General features: G+C 38.9%; 1 protein-coding gene across 1 annotated transcript; it reads left to right on the top strand.

Moving 5' to 3' along the window:
• Positions 1–5,004: 5,004 nt before the first annotated feature.
• LOC134661090 (sarcosine dehydrogenase, mitochondrial) lies at positions 5,005–25,975 on the top strand. The gene is made up of 16 exons (XM_063517017.1): positions 5,005–5,365; positions 5,739–5,849; positions 6,704–6,846; positions 7,757–7,969; positions 9,120–9,243; positions 10,334–10,542; positions 11,074–11,257; positions 12,268–12,358; positions 14,424–14,676; positions 16,706–16,825; positions 18,031–18,173; positions 19,495–19,600; positions 20,722–20,870; positions 21,489–21,760; positions 24,056–24,222; positions 25,615–25,975. Exons 1-16 carry the CDS (start codon positions 5,233–5,235, stop codon positions 25,933–25,935), a joined length of 2,739 nt encoding a protein of 912 aa, XP_063373087.1. The 5' UTR covers positions 5,005–5,232; the 3' UTR covers positions 25,936–25,975.
• Positions 25,976–26,801: the final 826 nt, after the last annotated feature.

A 26,801-nucleotide genomic window follows, 5' to 3' on the forward strand; every position in this document is an offset into this window, starting at 1 on the left:
ATGTCATTTCGAACATCGATCGATCGAGATTGTACCTAAGTTTAATAGCAAATGTATGAACTCATTCTAAACACTAATCAATATGTAAACCGGCCCTAAGGCAAGTGTACACGCTTGTAGAGGCCTTATAGGAAAAAAATAAATTATTGATTATCTCCGAAATGGAGTTAATTAGAATATCGGTGTCTCTGAGAAAGTTACTTGATTTAAGGTCAGGAATGCACCCTTGAAATTAACGGAAAAAAAAACACGGTGTATACGTTTAATATACGGCGTATATTTCATAATAGCAAAGAGAATAGAGTATATAGAGAGTTACTGTCATGGTAAATTATGTAGCCACAGTACATTTACTGCCATCATTCGATAGAAGATTAAAACTGTTAGAACACCATTTGACTTTGATCTTTATTCTTTCACTGATATGTGTTAATTAGTTAAATATCAAAAATCAACGCCATCTATTCGACAGTAGGCCAAAGGTATTGCGCCTTCGCTCGAAAAGATTGCACCATACCTTTGGCCTTAGTCTCGAGTAGATGGCGTATTTTTGATATTTAACAAATTAACACATATCAGTGATATTATGCTTTACAGTACCTATTGTATAAGAAGTTCCGAAAAGTTCAACATATTCACTTGCACTCACACGATCTCACACACAGTCATATACTCGGAATAATAAACCAACAGGAACCGCCATTAACAGGCGTTCCCCTCTGCCAAAAGTCGGCGGCCGCCGGTCAAGGAGGTTATATAAAACTAGTTGCCATACGTCATACGCCATTCAGCAAACGTCAGTCTAAGCGGAATGTTAGGAGCAGAAAATGCCGAATTGTAGCGTTTTCTCCTGTAAAAACCGATCGGACACATCTAGCGTACTTAAAGAACACGTTTCTTTTCATATGTAAGTACTATTACATGTAAATATTATCAAATAGTGCACTAATTTAGCAAAAAACTAAAAAACATTGTCAGTCTGAAAGTGATACCACTTCATGGTACTAGATCTAATTTAGGGTAATATTTAAAGAAGACTTTCTAAATATTCATTAGGTATAAACTTCTAATTTGCGTTGCTTATTATTATATAATTTATATAACACATTATTTTTCTATAACACCTTATTTTTATATCAACATAATCCATTCAAAGAAATAAATAGTATAAATCATAAGTAACGTGATATTACCGATCTGGTCATTGTGCTAGTTTCCGTCCATGCTCTAGTCTCTAGTTTTCGTCCACATGACAAAATAAATAAAAAATAGCAAATTAAATATCAAATATGTTATTTGCTAATCAGCAAATAACATATTTGATATTTAATTTGCTACTTGCCAAATACATTTTTTATGTAGATAGATACTCGTATATTGTCTCGACATTAAGGATTGCTTTAAGTCCAAATTTTTGCAGCAATGTAGATTTATATTCAATTTCTTCAAGTGGACGAAAACTAACGCACCTACCCTACTACCGTTTGAAAATTCATTTTTCTCTTAGTTTCTATCGTATATTTTTTATTTTACATGTCCAATATTTGTATTGTATTTTATTTATTTTAAGGTATTTACTGCCGTCATTTTCCATAAATAGGCACTTTTAATTTATTACTCTGGTATCACTCTACCATAGTTAGCGATGGGACACCATAAAAACCAATATCGATAAAATCTATATGAACATTATAAATATATTGTTATTTTGATTTATTTTTTAGATTTCCAAAAGATGCAATTAATTTTAAACATAAGTAGTTTTCAGCTTACCAAGCCATCGAAAACCTAAAAATATTGCAATATCAGTCACGTTTTAAAGTTCTAAGAACTGCATAAGTAAGTTTGTAATTCCATATAAATATATGCTATTACAAAGTTACTGTTGCAGTTCCTACAAATAGTAGGTAAAGTAAAGGTACACTACGATGATAACCGACTTGTTTCACATTAGCATTACATCTCAAAACTTTTTTGTAGTAGAAGCGTTGCGAGACTTGCACCTTTTTAGGGTTCCGTACCAAAAGGGTAAAAACGGGACCCTATTACTAAGACTCCGCTGTCCGTCCGTCCGTCCGTCCGTCTGTCACCAGGCTGTATCTCACGAACCGTGATAGCTAGACAGTTGAAATTTTCACAGATGATGTATTTCTGTTGCCGCTATAACAACCGCTATTAAAAGCAGAATAAAATAAAGATTTAAGTGGGGCTCCCATACAACAAACGTGATTTTTGACCGAAGTTAAGCAACGTCGGGCGGGGTCAGTACTTGGATGGGTGACCGTTTTTTTGCTTGTTTTGCTCTATTTTTTGTTGATGGTGCGGAACCCTCCGTGCGCGAGTCCGACTCGCACTTGGCCGGTTTTCACATGTAATGTTTTTGATGGTTATAAGTGACTAAAACAGACAGTTAAAATTCAGTCAATAAAATATCGACAATATTATCGACAAGTCCCTCGCACTTTTACGTTTACTTAAAACTGACATCATCTCATTCACGGACAGGGTTGTCTGTGTTTGTTCTTGTATTTGTGTGAATATAGTTTATGCTAGTGTTTGATAATTTTGTGGTGTGCGTGTGTAGCGACGCATGCAAAAAATGCATTAGTGTTTACATTATTTGTGTGCGTTCCTCGCCCCCCGCGCCGAAAACGGCAGAATTTTTCACATAGAATTTAGTGCGTGTCACCACTCCATATTGGATTATTCCTCCGAGGTCATATACCTAGACACACACACACACGTACACACACACATACACACACACACACACAGTTAGAATAAATTGTACTATTAGCTTAAGTTTTCTTTCTATATGCTAGTTAAATATTTCTCAAATCTACAACTTGTTGCTACGGAGGAGCGGGGCTTCCTGATACAGGTATAATATACTTAATAGGGAGTCCCAACCTGTTACCTTCTTATGTAACATTTATTAATGTAAATAAATATTTTCATTAATTTTTTTTTTTCATTTCATTTTCATTTTCATCAGTATTTTAATCTTCTGTCGAAAGATGGCAGTAAATTTACTGTGGCTGCATTATTTACTTTGACAATCCGCCTCTATTTCAAATTCTCTTTGATAATAGCAACTTGTATGGATTTACAAACATTGTAGGGAAGAAATCACATTACCTGGAGGTATAACATTTAGGTAATATTAAACGACCATAATTACTTAAGTATTACGTTGACTTTAAGTGCAATATCTTTCTTTCGTTCATTTATGTTTCTTTTGTTCAGATATCAGTCCGTTTACCTTGATTTAGGCAATAATCGTAATTAACTGTGGCCATAGACTAGGAATCCTCTAGATTGAACATAGTAACGCTACCCCCTCTGCCACTTATACGGTAGTTTTTACTCCATTTTCGAGTCAATCCCGTGCCGTGATTGGTCCGTGTACCAATCACGGCACGGGATTTGCTCACCTCGTCCCCCCGGACCCCCGTATTTTTGGCAGCATCGGTTTCATGAAATAATTGCTCTAATCTGTCTAGAGGATTCCTAGTCTATAACTGTGACGTTATGTCTCTTTATTAAGAATTCTATCTTACAGCAATGATATTATATAACCATAGATAGGTTATACTCATACTTGAGGAGCACAAAAAATACTTCCATATTTATTTCTGTACCTACGAAGAAATCTGTTATTTTTGATTAATTTTCTCATTCCATCCATCTTTGTCACACTCGTTGTTAAACATAAGGTCGTCTCTTTCTCTTTCGGTGTGCGGGACCTCGTTAGCACGTGCACATTCCTTGCTTGTCCAGCCACGACTAAAGGAAACTTGTCCAATTTGTCACAAGTTTAGCGCTTCAATTTTGGAACGCCTATAACCTATCTTGAGTTATAAATCATTGTCTTACAGATAATTCTTAACTCTATTATTTGTTAATTGACACAGAAAGTTGTTGTAAATAAATTTCGTTTAAGTAAATAAATATTAAACTTGTAACCAAGTTATTGTATAAATTGTAGTTTTATTGTCCGTCTGTTTATGTTTTAATTTATTTATTCGTTTTATTACACGGCTTTATAGAATTTTTGTTATAGAACATTACTCTTATTTTTAGTTTTAATTGCTCATGCTCTGAAAGAGGGTCTTTGTTGTTCTAAAAGGTGTGCAGAAAGTTTTACGTTTCTGCACTAGAGCATTTTAAGTTCCAAGTACGATTTTATCAATTTTTTTACGATAAGCAACTGAAATTTGGGTTTAAATGGATTTGTAATATTTACAATTTCCATTCTGATATTTAACTCCCCATTCCATAAATATCGATACTTTGGACTAAACTGATAATTGAAAGTACCTTCAACATATACTATAAAATTTTATACTTAGTCATGTTTTTAAAAAACACATGCATTTTACTTTCCTCGTATTCGAAATGAAAAGTGGAGTGTTTAACTCGTGTGAAAGACATCATTTCAGCCTCGGACTATTGACGCTCTCACTGCGTTCGAGCACCAAACTACCTAGGCAGAATTGAGTGCCTTTCATCCCTTGGTTAACAATCTACTATTTACCCCTAGGTAATTAACTTTTGATGCACTACCAACCATTAAAGTCCTCGTATATTAAACACCCATTTAAAGTTTTCAAACTAAAGTAATTCCATATGTCCGATGCCTTTTTGTAAAACCTTACCGAGATGTCTCCTCAACATTACTTTAACTCTACCATACATAATGCTTGATATAAATGTTTGATAGAAAATAAGATACGTGCCTATTGATAAACAAAGTCCTATTTATATATGTTTCTTTAATGATCAATTGATCACATACACGTAGGTAGTGGTATAATGTAAAGAAACAAGAAAAAAAACTTGCTAACAGAACTGTTATTATTATATTAGAGATAAATTCATCAGCGAGAAGGTAATAGCATAGCTTCAGTAGCGTAACTATATATCTACATTACAAAGTTTGACTAACTTATAGGCCAATTTCAACATACTTATTTACAGGCTGATATGCCAATTTTGTCGGGACTGATATGTACTCGTGACAGCAGAAATAAAACAAACATCTGTTATATTTGATACAAATTGAACTTTGACTGATAGGCGAGAAGATTGTTAACTGCAAACGTCTGTCATTATCATTATCACCGTTTTCTTGGCCGTTACTTAAAAACAAGTCGATAGGCCGGATTATTTAGTCCCGCGTTCAGCTTTGTAGGAAACTGACGCTACCCCCGTATTAGTTTAGTATTCAATATGTATAAATTGTTTAAAAAAGGAGGCGTATCGCGTTATACTACTAAATATTTGAAAGGTTTAAGCAATGAGAGGTACTTGGCGACGAATCCGAGCCAAGATGTTGTTTCTTCGGCGGATGTTGTGATTATTGGTAAGTTTGTTTACTAGTTACATCATTAAAATTATAACTTATCATAGGTACTTAATATTATTAGATGCGAAGGTCATCGTATTATTTTCATGAATTTATATTTTTGAATATAATTATTATGTAGGTATATATGTATGTACCTATGTACAATCTTACATTTTCATTTATAGCATTAATCATTATTGTCAAGTCAAAAGACTCAAAAGGAACCGACTGCTTATTATATACCTATACCTATCGTGTGAAATGTCTATAGTTACTATTGTGTATGTGTATGTTACTAATGTCGGTAGTTACCTAATTAAAAACGAAGTAAATTAAATTTATTAAAAATGTATATTATAAAATACTTAACTAAGTTTGTGGTGTTTAGGTGGAGGTATCGCGGGGTGCAATACGCTGTACCAACTTACTAAGCGAGGCGTGAATGCTGTCCTTCTCGAGAGAGCCAAAATCACCAGCGGGACGACCTGGCACACAGCAGGTAATTATAAAGGCGGGATTCCACCAGTGTGCGGTATGCTGGCACAAATGCTTGAGCAGTAGATTCCTTTATATTTCGTTTCCTTCAATATTTTCATTGGAGGGTCACGGCCAGGCCCTTGGCACTACCGCTTTCTTTTCGTGAGCCTTTTAATGCTCGCAGGCTGAGTTTTAGTACATTATTAAATTGTACAACGGGACTTAATCGCGTAGTATGTAAGTTTTAAGATTTACCTCCGACGTTTCGAGGACGGCGTTGTCCCCGTGGTCGAGACCTCCGAGAGTCTCCGTGAGTCTTCTCCGAGACCACGGGGACAACGCCATCCTCGAAACGTCGGAGGTAAATCTTAAAACTTACATACGCGATTAAGTCCCGTTGTACAATTTAATAATGTGTAAAAATCGTGAAAGTTTAAATCAGTGTGAGTTTTAGTAGTTGGGACACCCTTGGATTTTAATTCGACTTTCTGTGTCTACTACAACATCGGTAAAGAGGAATGCGACCCGAATGCGAATTTGAAATAAGCGCATGCCGTGGCCGAAGAACATCAGGAGTGTCAGTGTCACAGGTGGCTCTTTCAATAACTTATCGCGAAGATGAAGTTCAAACGTCTGATTTATTTCTACATTTGTCCAAAATTCGTCATGTAGGTACTTCAATCAATTATTTATTGGCAAGAACGCAAATATAGGTATATATTATATATATCTAACTATTAAATTAAACCTTGCAAATTTGTTTTGCATGAATGATTATTTACTATAGGTACAAATATAAAGTATAGGACTCTAAACTTCATGTTCCACAAAAGGACTTATGTACTCTTAAAATGATGTCATGTCATCCGTTCACAGGCCTAGTGTGGTCGTTGCGCCCTTGCGACCTTGAAGTAAAGTTGCTGCAGGACTCTCGCCGAGTATATGAGAATCTGGAAAAGGAAAGCGGCGACTACGCTGGTTGGATTAACAATGGCGGCATGTTCATCTCGCGCAGCAAGGTACATTTAAAAGGAAACATCAGTGAAATAAGGGCCGATACAGACGGACTGCAACCTGACTTTATTTGTATGGGAACTGCACGCCGACTTCACGCCATCTACAACGTCCGGATTGCAGTCCGTCTGTACCGGCCCTAAGTGAAGAAGGCTTTAATTTCTTAAAGGCTGTTTTTTCTCATCTAAAGCCCCATTTAGCCGTTTAAATAATTTTCATGCTACTTTCGTTACATTCCGGTATTTGGTCGATACGAAATCTCACGCCGCGGAGTCTGGTAGCGGGACACTGGCGATACTGACGGCGACTGCTAACTGTATTAAAGTAAAGGAATATTCAAATGAAAATTACTTATTGGTTATTGTTACTAACCATTATGGGCCATTGTTGTCTTTAAATAAATAAATTGAATTGAATTGAAAATATGTATATCTATATATTGATTTCCCAAGAGTCCAAGTTCCTTCGAAAAATTAAGCAACGGGCACGGAACGCACGCTCATTTCGTGACCGAGGCGTCTGAGGCTATAGTTCGTTTCTTTTTTAGCATTAGAAATAAGGTAAACAATCTTGATGTGTCTTTTAATTGAAAAACACATTTTAAAAATAAGTTACGGCAAATATGTAACAATTATGAATCTAATACGATCATTTATATTCTTCTGCTTTCATAAGTAATAGTTTTTGATTTTTAAAAAGCGTTTTTCAATTAAAAGACATGTCAAGATCGCTTACCTTCTTGCAAGTTCTTTCTAATGCTAAAAAAACGAACTATAGCCGTGCGTTTCTTGCGCCGCAATGTGTATTATGATAGTTTTTTAGGAGACTTATTATACTACTCGTAGAAAATACAATTCTTAATCAAAATAAATTCCTGGTCACCAGTTCAACCTTTCACTCCGTTCACTATTGTAGGTGCGGACCCAAGAATACATGAGACTGCACACGCTCGGCAAGGCGCTGGGCATCCCTAGCGACGTGTTGGACCCTCACGAAGCACAGAAGCTGTTCCCCATCTTGGACCCTAAGGTCTTCGAGATGGCGCTCTACTCCCCGCTGGACGGGACCGTGGACCCGGACATGGCGTGCCGAGCGCTGATCAAAGTAGCCACTCAGAATGGAGGAAAGGTAAAGTAACACCTAATAGCCTATTACTACATAACAGACAAATTACACTCCCATAAGAATTAGATAGTATTTTAGAAATTGTTTATACGACAACGGTTTCACTCACTTGAATTTTTAGTCGCTATTGGCGCTGGTGGCCTAGCGGTAAGAGCATGCGACTTTCAATCCGGAGGTCGCGGGTTCGAACCCCGGCTTGTACCAATGAGTTTTTCGGAACTTATGTACGAAATATCATTTGATATTTACCAGTCGCTTTTCGGTGAAGGAAAACATCGTGAGGAAACCGGACTAATCCCAATACGGGCCTAGTTTACCCTCTGGGTTGGAAGGTCAGATGGCAGTCGCTTTCGTAAAAACTAGTGCCCACGCCAATTACTGGGATTAGTTGCCAAGCGGACCCCAGGCTCCCATGAGCCGTGGCAAAATGCCGGGACAACGCGAGGAAGATGATGATTGGCGACATGTTTCGGACCCTTCGGGGGTCCATCCTCAGGCTCGAGTGCTCGCGGCGACTGCAACTCGTGCACTGATCGCGCCGCCCGCCTCGTCGCTCGTTGCGCGCTCGCTGACAGGGCGGGGGCGGGGCCGCGGTGCACTCCGCATCCGGAGTTGTCACGTGAAGGAGCCTGAGGATGGACCCCCGAAGGGCCCGAAACATGTCACCAATAGCGACTAAAAATTCAAGTGAGTGAAACCGTTGTCGTATAAACAGTTTAAAATATGTCTCACGAAAGTTTAATATCGATGATTTTAGAAATTTACTATTACGCTGTCGTGGTGCACGTCACGAGTTGGCTCCAGCGCGCCCTGCTAAGTGTAAAATAACTCACTAAGTGAATAAGGGTTTCAGTGAAGAAAGTGGTATATAAAGATAGTGGTATATAGAGATATATAAAGATCAGTATTTATAGGGACCATGCACGTTGGAGAGTCTACCATCTTGTGGTAACGTAAACTTGACATTAACACTTCACGCCAAAGCAGTGCTGCCCCCTACAGTGCACACGCGCTTCATTGCGCGCTGTAGGTTATGCCATCTTGTGGCCTAAATCGGAAACATAAACTTGACATTTACACTGCGCCAATAATGAAGGGGCTCCCGTGCTGCCCCCAACAGTTGATGTTCCCTATAGTAGCTTTAATTTTGCAGGTGTATGAAAACTGCCCGGTGCACGACATACACTACTCTCACAACATACTCGGCAACAAGGAAGTGACTGGGGTGCACACGGATCAAGGGTTCATCAGGACTAAATGCGTCGTCAACTGCGGAGGTATACATTCATTCTCTTTGCTACTTATATACTAACAGTGCTAGTGACTCTGTGAGCTCTGTAGACCTGTGATCTCCGCTATTGAGAAAAAAACCAAAAAATCACGAAGTACGACCTGTAGAGGAAAACAGCCGGACATGCGGAAGATGTTTACTCGCTCGGTTAATCAACCTCTTACCCGTGGGACTACTTGCACTGGACTGTGTGTGCCTCGTTTACAAGCAAAAACGCCTTTGTGCGCCGAGACCCGAAAATAAAATGCAATCAGATAGAAAATGTAAAGCCAGGTTTAGACTAGCAAGAACTTGCATGCAATGCATATTAATTTTCTGTTTTCCTTGTTATATAAATAATAATGTTTGTGTTTTTAACATCAATGTAAATTTATTTGTGTGTCGTTGGCGTACGTGTCGCCGTCAACTTTTTTTAGATTAAGTCAGGTCCCCACAGAAAACCAGCGCCACGGTTTGCCGCGGCATTATGCTGAGTGGGGATCCTATTTTAGCGTCCAAATGTCCTTTATGTCTGCATGCTTTATTTTTTTTTTTTCTTTGTATTCATGTTGTGGCGTTAAAATAAATGTATTTCTTCTTCTTCTTCTTCAATGTTCATTACATTGCGGTATCTGATCATACTTCTGAACGCAGTTTACCTTAGTAGCCGGCAATGTAACGTAAATTGCATGCAACTCGCTTAACCTTTTCGACGCCGTGTCAAACAACCAAGTCAGTACTGTTAACAATTAATTAGGCAATTAGCTAAGTTTACCCGTCTATGTTTTAAGGGAGTTTCCCTCTGCCAACAAACTGTCCTGCAGTTTGGCAGAAGAAAAATATGTATGATAGGGTTTATTTCATCTGAATAAACGATTTATTGTTTATTATTTTTATTTATTTTTATTTTACACAAAAGCTGTCACGCTGACGCCACGTCACCGAAGTGTCAAAACTGAAATTGTACTTTATGCATATTCACGTAGGTCTATGTTGCTCTGTGGTCTGTGACCGATTAATCGGTCTTTGGCGTTGAACCTACGGTGCGGATATATCGGTCATTGGCGTCCAAAGGGTTAACAACTCCCTATGCTCAGGTGCCTGGGGTCCGCGAGTGGCCCGTTTCGCCGGCGTGCCCGCGCTGCCGCTCATCCCGTTCAAACACGCTTACGTCGTGAGCGAAGCCCTACCGGAAGTGCGCGACTGCCCCAACATCAGGGACCATGACGCCAATCTGTACTTCAAGATACAGGGCGAGAGTTGTAATATTGGTGGATACGAGAACAACCCGATTGTACTTGATGAGGTATGTGTTTATTTATTTATGATTATTTTTTGGCTTTTTCGTTGTTTAATCGTTATATGAAATCCGGATGTGATTAAGGGCGCGTGTACACGGTGCCGCCCCCGCCGCCGCCGCACGGGCTCGTGTACACGGTACCGCCTCCGCGCCGCCGCCGCACCTTCGCGATTTGTATTATGTACACGGGACGCGTAAAGCCCGCCGCCGCGCCGCCGCCGCGCCGCTGCCGCACCTTCGCGCTATGTACACGAGATGCGTAAAACCCGCGGCGGCGGCGCGGTGGCGGCGCGGCGGCGGGCTTTACGCGTCTCGTGTACATAGCGCGAAGGTGCAGCAGCGGCGCGGCGGCGGCGCGGAGGCGGCACCGTGTACACACTAACTTTATTCATAATATGTACCTTTGTTAAATGTTGTCCCTTTTTAACAAACATAAATATAAAAATTACTAATAAGGACATACGATTATCTAGAGCTTTTGTTAGACTTGACTGGCATTTATGAATAACACCACAAACCATTTTTTTAATCTACTAGCTTTCGGACCATCAACAATTCCACCTGTACGAGTTGGACTGGGATGTGTTCGGCGTGCACATGGAGAGCGCGGCGTCGCTGTGCCCGCGGCTCGCCGGCGTCGGCGTGAAGAGCACGGTGTGCGGCCCGGAGTCCTTCACGCCCGACCACAAGCCGCTGCTCGGCGAGGACCCTAATGTGTTCGGTGAGTGTTATAATCAGACATACAAGTTTTTGTGGCAAAAACGAGTGTTTGACAAAATGAAACATCGGTTAATCTGTTATCGATAATCGATAAGTCACCACTAGATAGTATAAAACAAGTCGCTGTCTGTCCCTATGTATGCTTAGATCTTTAAAACTACGCAACGGATTTTAATCCGTTTTTTTTTATAGATAGAGTGATTCAAGAGGAAGGTTTATGTATATTTTTTAACCCGTGCGAAGCTGGGGCGGGTCGCTAGTAGATTAATATTTAAAAGATGTACTTAAATTTTCTACTTACTGTAGGTAAGTTACCGAGAAATTTCAAGAATGCAAATCAATTACAAAGCGATACATAATTTCTTTATTACCATACATCGGGGTTTTCGGTGTGGGAATGTTTTACACTAGCCAAATAACAGGTAAAAACTGTAAAAAACTATACTAATTTATCATTTATAATCACATTTGGACCTTACTACCTACGTTTAATTCATAGTTTGGTAATTATTTTTACAATAAACAAAGTACACAAAGTAGTAGTAGTAATAAATACACGAAATCATTCCCGCACCCAAAACCCCGATGTATGTTTATTACATAAATTTAGTACTTAAAAATCAAACCGTAAACTGTAGTATACACTGCCAAAAGAATAGAAAACTACCAATATATCAAAAGAGAAGAAAATATCGAACGTCTTGTCATTTATTTCGCGATAGCTATCTAGTGTCTCCTTATAAAGTGTAATAAATATATATGTATAACGTTAAGGTGTTCCTAAATAAAAATAGGTAACATCGATAACAGATATGTCGATATTTCATTTTGTCAATCACTTTATTATGCCACAAAAACTTCTATGTCTGGTTATAGTTGTGGGTTGCATCAATGCAACCGACCCTATTAGAGACAACCACTACGTCATTTAAGTGCAGCACGATAGAAAGAGACAAGTACAATTAGATGGTAGATCAGGAACTATAAAATATAATTTGTATGATATTTCAGGTCTCTATCACAACTGTGGTTATAACTCCGCTGGTATGATGTTCTCGGCTGGCTGTGGCATTCAGATGGCGGAGTGGATTCTCACTGGCAGGTAATAATGCCTCGTCTTATTTTAGTGTGTCAAAGGACTGTCTTAATTCAAACTATAGACAGAGAGAGTCATACTATCTTTGTCTTACACTAGTACTAGCACCCAAAAGAATAGGATGAGTATAGTTTTTTTGTTCCTATTTACTGACAAATTGGTTTGACCATCTATAACGTCTTCCACTTAATTCTGGTGGTTGATAAAGTTGTTGCGCGCGTCTAGTGGAAAGCAGTTTAGTTTTGGGACTTAATATTTTAATATATTTAGTTGGAGTATTACAGCTATGTCATTATTTACTATTAAATAGGTTGGCACGCAGTCAATCTATGAAAGTCCGTCCGATATGTTATGTTATGAATTAATTCGCTCAATAGTGTCGCACTCGAAGGGTCTATTTTTCATTAGCCCTCTGTGTAGGTAGGTACTTAACTAGCATTAAATGCGGTAAACTTGTTCTAGTACATCCTACTCCAACAGATATTTTATTATAAATGAATGTGCTGCAACCCAGGCTTGCCTCATAAAACAACATTAAAATTTGAATCTATTACAATAAGCATTTTTCTTATCGCTTTGTTTACTCTGTCAACTATAATTAGATCATTGACGACTTTGACGTGTGTCGTCTTTTAACGGGTATAATGACCACTTGACCTTGGTCATTACAATCATGGCAGCTCTGACGAGTCTGACGTAATAATACTAATATGTATTTACTTTTTTTGTTTTAATTTATTCTTAATTAGGTTCATATCTTGTAAGCTAAATTGGGTATTTTCCTCTACTTAAAATAAATTATTTCACACCGTGCACGAAATAAAGCACCAGATAATTATTAGAAAAACATAGACATCAGTTATTATTACATACTATTTCTATTTAATAAAGATTGAAATATAAAAAGTAGGTGAGTTGACCGTGACGTCATTACACACGTTTTCATATAAATTCTATATAAGAAAATGGTTTTGACAGTTCTAAAAAAGAAGCTGATTTGACTAGTAGGAAAGTAGCCAATTGGATCATTTTCTGGCATAAAAAAGTTTGATAACATTAACTATTACTTATTTACCATTATCAACATTATTATGTAGTGATTTGAATATGACTCCAACATTTACCAGCCCCCCCCCTTCCCCCTCCTTCCTTCTTCCTTAATGTTCCCCTTTAAGTAACTTAAATGCTTGCCACATAATGAACTGTGAAACCGAACATTTCAGCAGAGTATACTATCGCTGCAGAAGGCTAGCTATAGGTACCTACTTAAAAAGGAAACCTAGTTTAGTTTGAAACTAATTATTTGAAACTTCCTATAAAAATCGTTAAACGAGCATTTTTAGAAGTAGGTATTAAAAGAGTATCGGTCCTAACAGCCCTCTGATTTCATTTCATATTCAAACTAAAACACTCACCTTCATACAAAGTGCCTATTCGAACATGCCCAATTATTATTCTAAAGTTTCAAATGATTAATCCATCCCAATAGGCTACATGACTAAAGTCTATTTTTTTATTCGGTAGACTGAAATGACAGTTAATAGTATGAACATGAAATGTCATTTCATACTATTAACTGTCATTTCAGTCTACCGAATAAAAAAATAGACTTTAATTTTCATTTACGGTAACAATCGATCGAGTTTGTTTTAGGATCAAATGTCTATATGGGACCCATTACATTAAAGCAAAACAAAAGTCAGAAATTATAGTCAAAGTCCGACAATCGCACTTCACTCGCGAAACGCCCCTCACAAAAGGATAAGTGAACGTGACGTCAAGGTCACTGAGATCCCATCTTGTAGTATGGACAAAACAAGAAAATAGCGTTTTTGGCCGTGAAATATTGCGTTTATGTATATAGTTGCTATACAAGATAAAATGTAAGGAATCTAATGGTACCCTTACTTTTATCGTTTTTGGAAGTTAAAAAAAAACTAAACTTTCAGGTCCTGTATTTTTGTAACATTTCCGTATTTTATTTTAATATCCACATTATTGTGATAAATTGTTTCCTATCTATTTTACTAGATTTCGTTATTAAATTCAACATGTGTCATCCCTATCGCAGGCCCCAATACAACATGTTCACATTCGACATCCGCCGCTTCTCGCCCGCTCAGATGTCGCGCTCGCACTGGGTCCGCGAGAGCAGTCACGAGGCCTACGCCAAGAACTACAGCGTGGTGTTCCCCAACGACGAGAAGCTGGCGGGCCGGGACACCAGCCACGACGCGCTGCACCAGGAGCTGGTGGAAGATGGCGCCGTCATGCAGGGCAGGGGCGGCTGGGAGCGCCCCGCCCTCTACCTGCCCGGACAGATAGTAACTACCGCCACAAAATAGATACAGTACAGAAGCCAATCACATTGTAGCTTTCTAATAGACCCCGAAGGCTAATCCTATTGTCTAAGAAAAACCGCTCGTGCCACAACCACCTGCATAAAAAATCGGTACTTCGGTTACTGAGTGCCGGCGAGTCGAACGCTACAGAACCAGTCTAAAATGTGTCATCGAGATGCGTAACAAAGGCGCGTTATCGGAGAGCGCACCTACACTGGTTTTTTGAGCGTTGGACTGAGCGCTCAGGTGCCAAATAGAATAATTAGGACCCTTTTTTGCAGGTAAGTAGCACGTGCGGTTTTACTGAATAATAGACAATAGGATTAGCCTTCGGGGTCTATTAGAAAGCTACAAACTATACTTCTCTTTTCATACCTACGCTCGTCGGTCGCTCTAGGGTTGTCAACTATGATTTATGCACAAAAAACTATCGTGGTAGTGGCACTCGTATCTAGTAGTGGCCGGGGCGGGGTTCTTACTTACCTACCTAACTGTTCTGTTTAACGTTAAAACGAACCATCGAGATACAAGCAGATACCTACTTACCTCTTTGAAACCACTGGTAGCTTAAAAAACGTCAATTCACCGTTTAATGTTGAATTTAAACAACCGTCCACTGAACAGTTATAATAACTTTTTTTTTGTTTCTCCGTTATTGCACAAAAAAGTTCACAGACGCGTGTCTCAAGCGGTTGGCACTCGCGCTCGCACTGGTCCCAACCGGTCCGAGATATCGTGTCTGTGAGCAGTGTCTATGTGTGCGTTGCTCGAGCGCACTTTGTATGTAGATTGATTTCTGTACTGTATCTGTTTTGTGCTACCGCTCTCTCTCCGCCGTTCACTCGCTGGCTCGCTTTGAGCTTTATAGGACTTTACAGTACATATGGTCATAGAGAAAAAAATACATAGAGTGCTCACTCCATACATCAGTTTTAGTACCAAAAAGACTATTAGCATCTAGCATCGAGTAGCGGAACTATCATTACTGCTACTTGACAATAGATGTAGCACCGACCGGAAAGTCTTATCTCAATAGCATAAGACTTTCCGGTCGGTGCTACATCTATTGTCAAGTAGCAGTACTGATAGTTCCGCTACTCGATGCTAGATGTAGACACTGAAATTAATAGTCTGAACTGATGTATGGAGTGAGCACTCTTGTCTTACTTATTTCTCTATGATATGGTGCTACTTTCCCGCACTAGTGCGTAAATAAGCGCTTTTCGTTGCTATGTCAAATATTTAAAGGGGCATATGTACTGTAAAACGTTGTACGATACACGTGCGAATAGGGAATTCGCAACTCGTGTCGATTTGAAACACTCCCTTCGGTCGTGTTTTAATTTATCGCCACCCGTTTCGGATTTCCTCTTTTTCGCACTTGTATCGAAAATAACTATTTCATTTCTCATGCTCTGTAGGGGAGTCATTGTTGTTCTAAAAGGCGTGCAGAAATTGATACGTTTATGTACTAGAGCATTTTACGTTCGTAGCACGTTATTTTTTTTTATGATAAGCAATTGAAATTTGGGTTTAAATGGATTTGTTTTACAATTTCCATTCTGATATTTAACTCCCCATCCCATAAATAAGGCTACGTTTGCCTAAATTGTTGATTGAAAGTACCCTCAAGAAATACTATAAAAATGTATACTTAGTCATGATTTAAAAAAAACACATGCATTTTACTTTCCTAATATTCGAAATGAAAAGAAGGGTATATAACGATTTAACGAGTTCACCCGAGGGTGAAGGCATCATTTCAGCTTCGGATTATTGGCGCTCTCACTGCGTTCGGGCGCCAAACTACCTCGGCAGAAACGAGAGCCGTTCATCGCTTGGTTAACAATTTACTATTCAAATATACTTGGTCAATCAGATCTTGACAGTAGAAAAAGGCGGCAAATTTGAAAAATGTAGGCGCGAAGGGGTGTCGTCCCATAGAAAATTTGAATTTCGCGCCTTTTTTTACTGACAAATTTTGGTTGACCAGCTATATTTATTTTTCTAGGTTCGCGTGCAACAGTACGATTGGTATGGAAGCAACAACTATCCGAAGAACACCGATACCCGCTACGAAGAGATAGTCAAAGGGGATTATTCCTTCGACTTCTCAAAGCACTTCCCTATAGTAAGTAATTTCGAAATCTCGTATGTTTTGATAGTTATTGTCACATAGGCTCTTCTCAAATCTAACCTAACTTCATAAAGCACTTCGCCAAATATGACAACTGATGATAAAAACACCACAAGTATCTTTCTCTCTGTCTCTCATCTTAGCGTCGTCTCATGCTTCGGTTCGCTCGCTCGCAGCCTAAGAATTTGTTTTATTGTCACATGGCTATACTTAATCTGACTCTTGAATTTACTTTTCTTGAGCAAACTACTGCAGACGCAAAAACAGCGAAAGTAGATTGCGCTGAATGGCGTGTAAGTTACAATGTTTTGTTCATCCTTATGCGTCTATCATATTCATAAATAATACAAACTACATAAAACAAGTTATATCAGCATCCCTGGTGCGCCGTGTGCGTGGCAGTCCCAACAGCATCCAGAGGACAGGGTTGACTGTCCCTACTTGTCGCACTGTGAGGGATTGCATTTCCCCATCAGTGTTGTGTTGTTTTAAATTTTTGTACCTACTAAAGCTTTGGATTCCTCCGAAAACGGTGCCGTCATATTACGGCCGCTATATAGCGTTGACTGACGTCACTAGAACGTTGTCTATGTAAACAAGATGGCGCGGTTTCCTAGACGGCGTTACGTTACGTTGATTGTCAACGTAACGTAAGATGACGGCCGTCATGACCTTCTCGATAGTTTCGTGAACGTTTTATTAGATAGCGGTGACGCCATTTTGAATAAATGACACGAGATTTGAATAAATGATTCCGTACTACGATTATTTTCCTCTTCTGATGATATTTCATCCTCCAAGTAAATTATAGATGATCAAGCAAATCTTGTCAGTAGGAAAAGGCGCGAAATTCAAATTTTCTATGGGACGTTATCCCATCGCGCCTACGTTTTTCAAATTTGCCGCTTTGACCTTGGTGGATGACGGTGTGTTATGACGCCGTGGTACTTTCCACATGTCGCCACCGTAAAGACGGCCGTCTTTTGCAGCCGCTATATGACGGCCGTCATATGACGGCACCGTTTTCGGAGGAATCCAAAGCTTAACCCCCCTAGCTTGTAAGCTCTACTAATAAAAATGTGTCCATGTGTTACACGAAAAATAAATATTCATTCATTCATTTATACAGAAATATTAGGTACAACTAAATACAAGTGGGTAAATCGGGTAAACACATAATAAACCAAGTTGAATAACAGATCCAAGAAGAAGCCCTAACGTGCAGAAACGGCGCAGCGCTCTTCAACATGTCGTACTACGGCAAGTTCTACATCACCGGGCCCGACGCGCAGAAGACTGCCGAGCTCGCGTTCACGGCTGATCTGTCTAACAAAGACGATAAGTAAGACATTTATAGTCCGTAGATTGGAAGCTGGCCCCGAACGGCTAATCCTTTGTCTATTGTCTTAAGTAATGGCTCCTCTACACGATGGGCCAACGCCGGCCACTCCAAGGGACGCATTTATACATCTCTAAGGATAATTTGATAAACTATGTTATTTTTTAGTTCTGACACTTAGAGACATTTACACCTCTAAATAAGTTTAATTTTTTTTCCATGTATCTGTTTTGTTTTTATTTTAATATTATTATTATAGTTTTTTTTATGTAATTCGACATTAAGAGACATCTCTAAGTAATTGTATTACGTTAGTTTGATTTGGTAGTTGTAGTTGTATTTAATAATTGTTGATGTATTATTATTATTATTTTGCTTGTATGTAAATTCAATGTTGACGTGTAAAAGTGCCCTTGTGGCCTATTTGCTGAATAAATGTTGAAGTTGAAGTTAGAGGGAGCAAGTGATATTGCTATCTCATTCTACCGTATGGCTGCGTCCCTTGGAGTGGCCGGCGTTGGCCCATCGTGTAGAGGAGCTATAATACCGCACGTGCCGCTACCTGCGAAAAAAGGGTAAGCCTGCACTCAGTAATCGTAGTTCTTGGGTGGTCCCTGCCACACAAGAAATGGCAAATTATTTTTCAATTTGTTCATTTTGAATGTTATTGCAATTGCCATAGGAGTTGTAATTCAATAACCAGTTAAAGTGATTGAACCATTTTTTATGCAGGGAGTGGCACATGCCGATTTACTTAACAATAGACAAAGGATAAGCCGTTCGGGGCCAGCTTAAAATCGACGGACTATAACTTCAGTCAGTTTCATACACTTTTAAGTCGCAGCCCTAACGTGCAGAAACGGCGCCGCCCTGTTCAACATGTCGTACTACGGCAAGCCGCCGAACCTTTTTATCTCACGGAACCATAAACATGTATTAAAACAAGTCTTTTTATTGAAAAAATTTCCGGCAAGCACAGGCAGAATCGTATAGGCAGGATAGCGTTGGTATTGTACTTTGTACTATAATCGCATTATGTTATAAAATATTATAAATGACTGTAATCCTAATTACACACATGGGTAAAAAACAGTACATATTTAGTTAGAATTTGAGTTTCATTTGAATACACGAATTATTGGCGCTTGCGTGGCTAGTAGGTACTTAGGGGCCTACTGATTACCAGTCCACCGGACGGTATCGACCTGTCAGTTTTCGGAACTGTCAACTATTTGTTCTAACTGACAGGCCGATACCGTCCGGCGGACTGTTAATCAGTGGGCCCCTTTAAGGTACACGTAACCTAACGCTTACATGTTGTCAGGGTCGTGTACACGCTGATGTTGAACGAGAAGGGCGGCGTGGAAGCCGATGTCACTGTCAGCATCCTGGACGGCGGCAGCGGGCAGCTGCACGAACCAGTGTTCAAGGTATTTATTAACATAATACCTTTTCCGTTATGCCATAGAGAAAAAAATACATAGAGTGCTCACTCCATACATCAGTTCAGACTATTAATTTCAGTGTCTACATCTAGCATCGAGTAGCGGAACTATCAGTACTGCTACTTGACAATAGATGTAGCACCGACCGGAAAGTCTTATCTCAACAGTATAAGACTTTCCAGTCGGTGGCGACATCTATTGTCAAGTAGCAGTACTGATAGTTCCGCTACTCGATGCTAGATGCTAATAGTCTTTATGGTACTAAAACTGATGTATGGAGTGAGCACTCTACGTATTTTTTTCTCTATGGTTATGCGTCCATAACTTATCACCTGGTCTTTAAGATTTTTCATTTGTTCAGTGCACACTTTTCCGATTCCTCAGCTCAAAATAGGGATGTTGACACATGTTGAATTTTATAACAAAATCTAGTAAAATAGATAGCAAACGAGCAATTTATCACAATAATGTGGATATTAAAATAAAATATTGAAAAATTACAAAAATACAGGACCTGAAAGTTTAAAAATTTAAGTTTTTTTTAACTTCCAATAACGATAAAAGTAAGTAAAGTATTCGATTCCTTACATTTCACCAAAAAAAATATTGTATAGCAACTATATACATAAACGCAATATTTCACCGACAAAAACGCAATTTTCTTGTTTTGTCCATACTACAACGTGGGCGATGACGTCACGGCCTCTGGCCGTTTTGTATAGGGCGTTTCGCGAGTGAAGTGCGACTGTCGGACTTTGACTACAATTTCTGATTTTTGTGTTACTTTAATGCAATGGGTCCCATATAGACATTTGATCCTAAAAACAAACCCGATCGATTGATACCATAAAAAAAATTAGTCATGTAGACAATTCTTTAGGCTGGTTTTAGTGTCACGCGGACCGTCCGTGCGGATCGCTCCGCACCGGACCAATATGTATTAAGTTCAGGGAGCGTTTTAGAGTGGTCCGCGCAGACAGCTTGCTCATACAATTTGCCAATCCGCACGGACGGTCCGCGTGACACTAAAACCAGCCTTAGAGTAGGTTTTATATGTGTGAACTCTACCTAAAAAGTATTGATAATATAAGTATAATATGACCTAGGGTCGCGGCTACTACGTTGTGACCAGTGGGTTCAACGCGTCCCACAGCCTCGCGCATTTACGGAGGATCATCAACACACACAAGCTGCGAGCCACCATTACTGACGTCACCAAGCAGCTGTGCATCCTCAGCGTGCAAGGCCCGCACAGGTACCGTCTATCCCAATTAGAGATGCAACGGATAGTTGTTTGGCCGGATACCGGATATCCGGCCTGGACACTGGCCGAATATCCGGTATCCGGCCGCCGGATATTCAGCCGGCGGAACTATACCTACATTTTGAGTTTTGCAGGTGCGCGTCGTGCAGGTTTCGACCTGTTTCGTAGTGAACGTTCGCGCGGACACATTTCTAGGATCGTTAACGAGTTTTATCATGTCATCACGTAGTAAGTTCGTTTATAGTTACAAGTGCGCGCGCGTATTTTTGTGTAAACAAATAAGTGTATTGTGTGACATTGGTTACGTATTCATTTCTATCTACTGTGTAGTTAGCATTATGACCGTGACTGTTCTTTAGATTCCATTTTTTACCCCAAAATGTGTTAATTTAACTATCCGGTATCCGGCCGGATAGTGGGTTACTATCCAGTATTCGGCCGGATTCTAAAATAACGGCCGGATACCGGATAGTAACCGGATATCCGGTGCATCTCTAATCCCAATGCCACAAGGTCGCGGTTGCTATGGTAACAAGTTTGTTCACCTCGTTGTATTTACCAAGTGATTCTTCGACAATGTTATCTTAATATGTAAACTTCGATTTCCAGCCAAAGAATCCTTCAACGCTTCACCGACTCTGGTCTCTCGAACGACGCGTTCCCCGTGAGCACCCACCGCAGCATCCACTTCTCGGAGGCGCCGCACTCCCCAGACAAGAGCTACACGTGCCGGGCGCTGCGCATCGGCTGGGCGGGCGAGCTCGGCTGGGAGCTACACATACCTTCAGCGAATGCCGTCTCCATTTATAAGGCGTTGAGTCGCGCGCATGGCTTGAACAATGCTGGGTGGAGGGCTTTGACTTCGCTCAGTGCCGAGAAAGGTTTGTCAAATTTAATGTTTCGGCATACTTTAATGATGTTTTTTCTACTCCAGCACTTAAATGTGTCAATTAAATGACTGACAGTGATATCTAAAGCAATGTCATTTGAATGCTTTGTCTAGTTTGCTGCTAGCAGTCATCTTATGAGTATAATACAACTGCTTTATTTTTTTTAAAGATACAAGTTCCGATCATCTTGATTGAAAGAGGTATGTTTTCATTTACAATAATAACTCTTTTTTTTTTAAATAATAACTCAATTTTTTTTAAATAATAACTCTTTTTTTTTAATAATAACTCTTTTTTTTAATAATAACTTTTTTTTTTTTTTGCTGCAGCTGTCATAGAAAAAGTAATGTATGCAACAGCTCATAATTGGTTCTTAAAATTCAAGGGTCGAAGTTACAAAACGAGACGTAGTCGAACCCTTATTATATCACTGTTGCATAATAGTAGTTTATGCAACAGTGATATAATAAGGGTTCTTAAAATTCAAGGGTCGAAGTTACAAAACGAGACGTAGTCGAGTTTTGTAAAAAAAGACCCGAGAATTTTAAGAACCAATTATGAGCTGTTGCATACATTACTTTTTCTATGACAGCTGCAGCAAAAAAGAAAAAAAAAAAAAAAAAAAAAAAAAAAAAAAAAAAAAGTTATTATTAAAACAAAAAGAGATTATTAAAAAAAAAAGTTATTATTAAAAAAAAGAGTTGTTATTTAAAAAAAATTGAGTTATTATTTAAAAAAAAAAGAGTTATTATTTAAAAAAAAAAAAGAGTTATTATTGTAAATGAAAACATACCTCTTTCAATCAAGATGATCGGAACTTGTATCTTTAAAAAAAATAAAGCAGTTGTATTATACTCATAAGATGACTGCTAGCAGTCATCTTATGAGCCTATAGACAAAGCATTCAAATGACATTGCTTTAGATATCACTGTCAGTCATTTAATTGACACATTTGAGTGCTGGAGTAGAAAAACTACTATTCAACCATCGTAAACGGTCATTTAATTATAGTTTGTAGCTTTCTAATAGAGCCCGACGGCTTATCCTATTGTCCATTGTTAAGTAAAACCGCTCGTGCCACAACCACCTGCTTAAAAATCGTTCGTTCACTTTACCCAGGTAATTGAATTACAACTCCTATGGAAATTGCAATAAGATTCAAAATGGACTAATGGATAAATATGTGTGTGGTCCGTTCAACTCAGTAACCGAAATATTGAGTGACGGCGAGTCGAACGCTACAGAACCAGTCTAAAATGTGTCATCGAGATGCGTAACAAAGGCGCGTTATCGGAGAGCGCACCTACACTGGTTTTTTGAGCGTTGGACTAGCCCGCGCTCAGGTGCCAAATAGAATAATGAAGACCCTTTTTTGCAGGTAAGTAGCACGTGCGGTTTTACTGAACAATAGACAATAGGATAAGCCTTCGGGCTCTACTAGAAAGCTACAAACTATACTCCCAGCAGTAAAATATATTCGAGAAAAGGATGGTACGGCCGTGCCTCTGTTTTGCTCGACTTGGCGGGGGCACTGCCGTGCCCCCAGATTTTTTCGAGAAGCTTCATGGGCCCGTTTCTCAAAAGCTTGTAACTTTTGTAATACAAAGCGGATGTCACTTTTTGACAGCTTTTGTTAGAAAGGTACTCCCACTTGTATTTCAAGTTACAAGCTTTTGAGAAACGGGATCCAGGTGGGGAAAGTTAATAGATTATTTAAAGTGATAATGATAACTAATAAATATAAAATTGCTTTATGTATAGGCTCCTAACCGATAAAAGTATTCTTTGCACTGGGTATGTACATAAAGTAATATATATGTAAGTTTATTTAATTATAGTATGTATATGTAAGTTTATTTTCGTTAGTATGTATATATCACTATTTTTTTTTGTCTTAAGTTACCTATTCTGCGTTTTTTTTTGTTTAATGCCTGCACCTACTACTGTTTCTGTTTAGCCTGGTGGTTGACTGGCAGAGAATGCCTTTAGGCATTAAGTCCGCCATTTGTACTTTATTTGTATATATTGTGCAATAAAGTTTAAAATAAATAAATAAAACCTAGGTCCTAAAACCTAAGCTCGTGCCAACTATATAAACCTTTGACTGTGGCCAACCCCATTGAACCCTTGCATCATTACATTGGCCCTGCAGCAGTGTTGGCCGAAAGTTAATGCAAATTGAAAATGCTGGCCATTAACCATTATAAATTGAATCGTAAACTATAATCGTCCGATACGGTTTAAGGTTCAATTTATAATGGTTAATGGCCAACACTGCCCTGCAGGTTACCACCTATGGAACGCTGACGTGCGGTCGGACGACAATCCGATAGAAGCCAATCTCGGGTTCGCGTGCCGCAAGGCCGGCAACTACGTCGGCAACGGGCACGTCACCCGCGCGAGACAGCAGGGCGTCACTAAGAAATACGCTTTCTTTACACTGGACGACAAGGTAAATATCTAATACTTTTAAACGAGCAATTCTTGTTTATATATACTTATATATATTTCGGTGATCTCGGAAACGGCTCTAACGATTTCGATGAAATTTGCTATATGGGGGTTTTTGGGGGCGAAAAATCGATCTAGCTAGGTCTTGTCTCTGGGAAAACGCGCATTTTCGAGTTTTTTTATGTTTTCCGAGCGAAGCTCGGTCACCCAGATATTAATAATAATAGTACCTACGGTACTTTTATACTCCTAACCTAAGACCCAAATGAAATAAAGATAGTACGTTACGTCTATAATAATAGTAATCTTTGTTCTTTAAATGTAATCGAACTTTAATATACTACGTAAATATCAAATAAAATAAATACCTCATGGAGATAGTTAGATGTACATATTATATCTAACTATCTCCATGAGGTATTTATTTTATTTGATATTTGGGCGTTTTTTTTTGTTGTCCCAAACACTTTTTTTTTCAAATTTGGGATTTTTTTATGTTATTTCTACTCAGAATCACGAGCTCTTTCTATCCTAATAGGAGAAAAAAAGCGGCCAAGTGCGAGTCGGACTCGCCCATGAAGGGTTCCGTATTTAGGCGATTTATGACGTATTAAAAAAAAACTACTTACTAAATCTCGTTCAAACCAATTTTCGGTGGAAGTTTACATGGTAATGTACATCGTATATTTTTTTTTAGTTTTATCATTCTCTTATTTTAGAAGTTACAGGGGGGGGGGGACACACATTTTACCACTTTGGAAGTGTCTCGCGCAAACTATTCAGTTTAGAAAAAAATGATATTAGAAACCTCAATATCATTTTTAAAGACCTATCCATAGATACCCCACACGTATGGGTTTGATGAAAAAAAAATTTTTGAGTTTCAGTTCGAAGTATGGGGAACCCCAAAAAAATTATTGTTTTTTTTTCTATTTTTGTGTGAAAATCTTAATGCGGTTCACAGAATACATCTACTTACCAAGTTTCAACAGTATAGTTCTTATAGTTTCGGAGAAAAGTGGCTGTGACACACGGACGGACAGACAGACGGACAGACAGACAGACATGACGAATCTATAATATAAGTTCCGTTTTTTGCCATTTGGCTACGGAACCCTAAAAAGTGTCCCAAAATTTCCATACGTTTTTCGATCTTTCCATTACGCGACCATCATACAAAGTCTATGAAAAATGGTGACGGAATGGAAATAAAAACCTTAGGACACTTTTTTCTCCTATTAGGATAGAAAGAGCTCGTGATTCTGAGTAGAAATAACATAAAAAAACCCAAATTTGAAAAAAAAAAGTGTTTGGGACAACAAAAAAAACGCCCATTTACGTAATATATTAAAGTTCGATTACACAATAAATATTTTTTAAACATCTCCGGCAGGTTGCGCTATTCGGCCAAGAAGCCATATTCAGAAACGGTGAACCGGTAGGCTACCTCCGGCGCGGTGACTATGGTTACCATCTCGACAAACCCATCGGCATCGGCTACGTCAACAACAAGGGATCCGTAGTCACGAAAGACTACCTGGAAAGCGGCGACTACGAAATCGAAGTAATGGGCAATAAATACAAAGCCACGATGCACACAAGGTCTCCGTTCGACCCCTCTGGCCAAAGAATCCTTGGCAACTATGGATGCGTGGAAGAGAATTCGCATGATCCTCATGCGGGGCAGAATGAAAAGGCTGGCGGTGTAGAATAATTTGTAAATCTGATCTCAATAAACGTTCTAGCATAGTTTAGTGTAGTAGTTTTTTGGGTTCAGAGTTCCGTACCTAATTCAATTCAATATCTTTAATGTCAAAAATTACAATACAAAATAAAATTAAAAATACGTAACTTAAACTAAATTAAAAAGTATTACATGTACAGGTGATTCATGAGATCATGAGACGTGAGCAGGACCATAGAGAAAAAAATACATAGATTGCTCACTCCATACATACAGTTTTGGTACCAAAAAGACTATTCATTTCAGTGTCTACATCTAGCATCTAGTAGCGGAACTATAGATGGTCAAACCAATTTGTCAGTAAATAGGAACAAAAAAAAACTATACACATCTTTTTCTTTTGGGTGCTCGTACTAGTGTAAGACAAAGATACTATGACTCTCTCCATTATGTTTGAAATAAAACAGTCCTTTGACACACTATATCAGTACTGGTACTTGACAATATGTATGTGTATATGTTGATCACAATAGATGTAGCTCATGTAGCACCGACCGGAAAGTCTTTAATGTTGTTGAGCAAAGCTTTGAGCATTAATCACCAATTTACATTCCATAGATACTGACTTCGAAAATTGGCATTTTTGTGTCCGCACCTGCCGATTTGATCGTGGAATCAAATTGGCGTTTGCGTCCGCACGGCCTGATTCGATCGGACAATTTCATCAGATTGGCGAAAAATTGTCTCGTCCACTTTAAGTAAAACAATCACGTTTTTTTCTGTTGGTAAGTTATTGGTTAGGACAAATGTATCTACAGTGATGGAGACAAGTTGCTTCGGACCTTCGGACAGTGAGTATTTGGTGAGTATTGTATTCTTTGCTTCGGACCTTTGCT

The sequence above is a fragment of the Cydia amplana genome, chromosome Z (assembly GCF_948474715.1).
Source record: "Cydia amplana chromosome Z, ilCydAmpl1.1, whole genome shotgun sequence".
NCBI lineage: Eukaryota > Metazoa > Arthropoda > Insecta > Lepidoptera > Tortricidae > Cydia > Cydia amplana.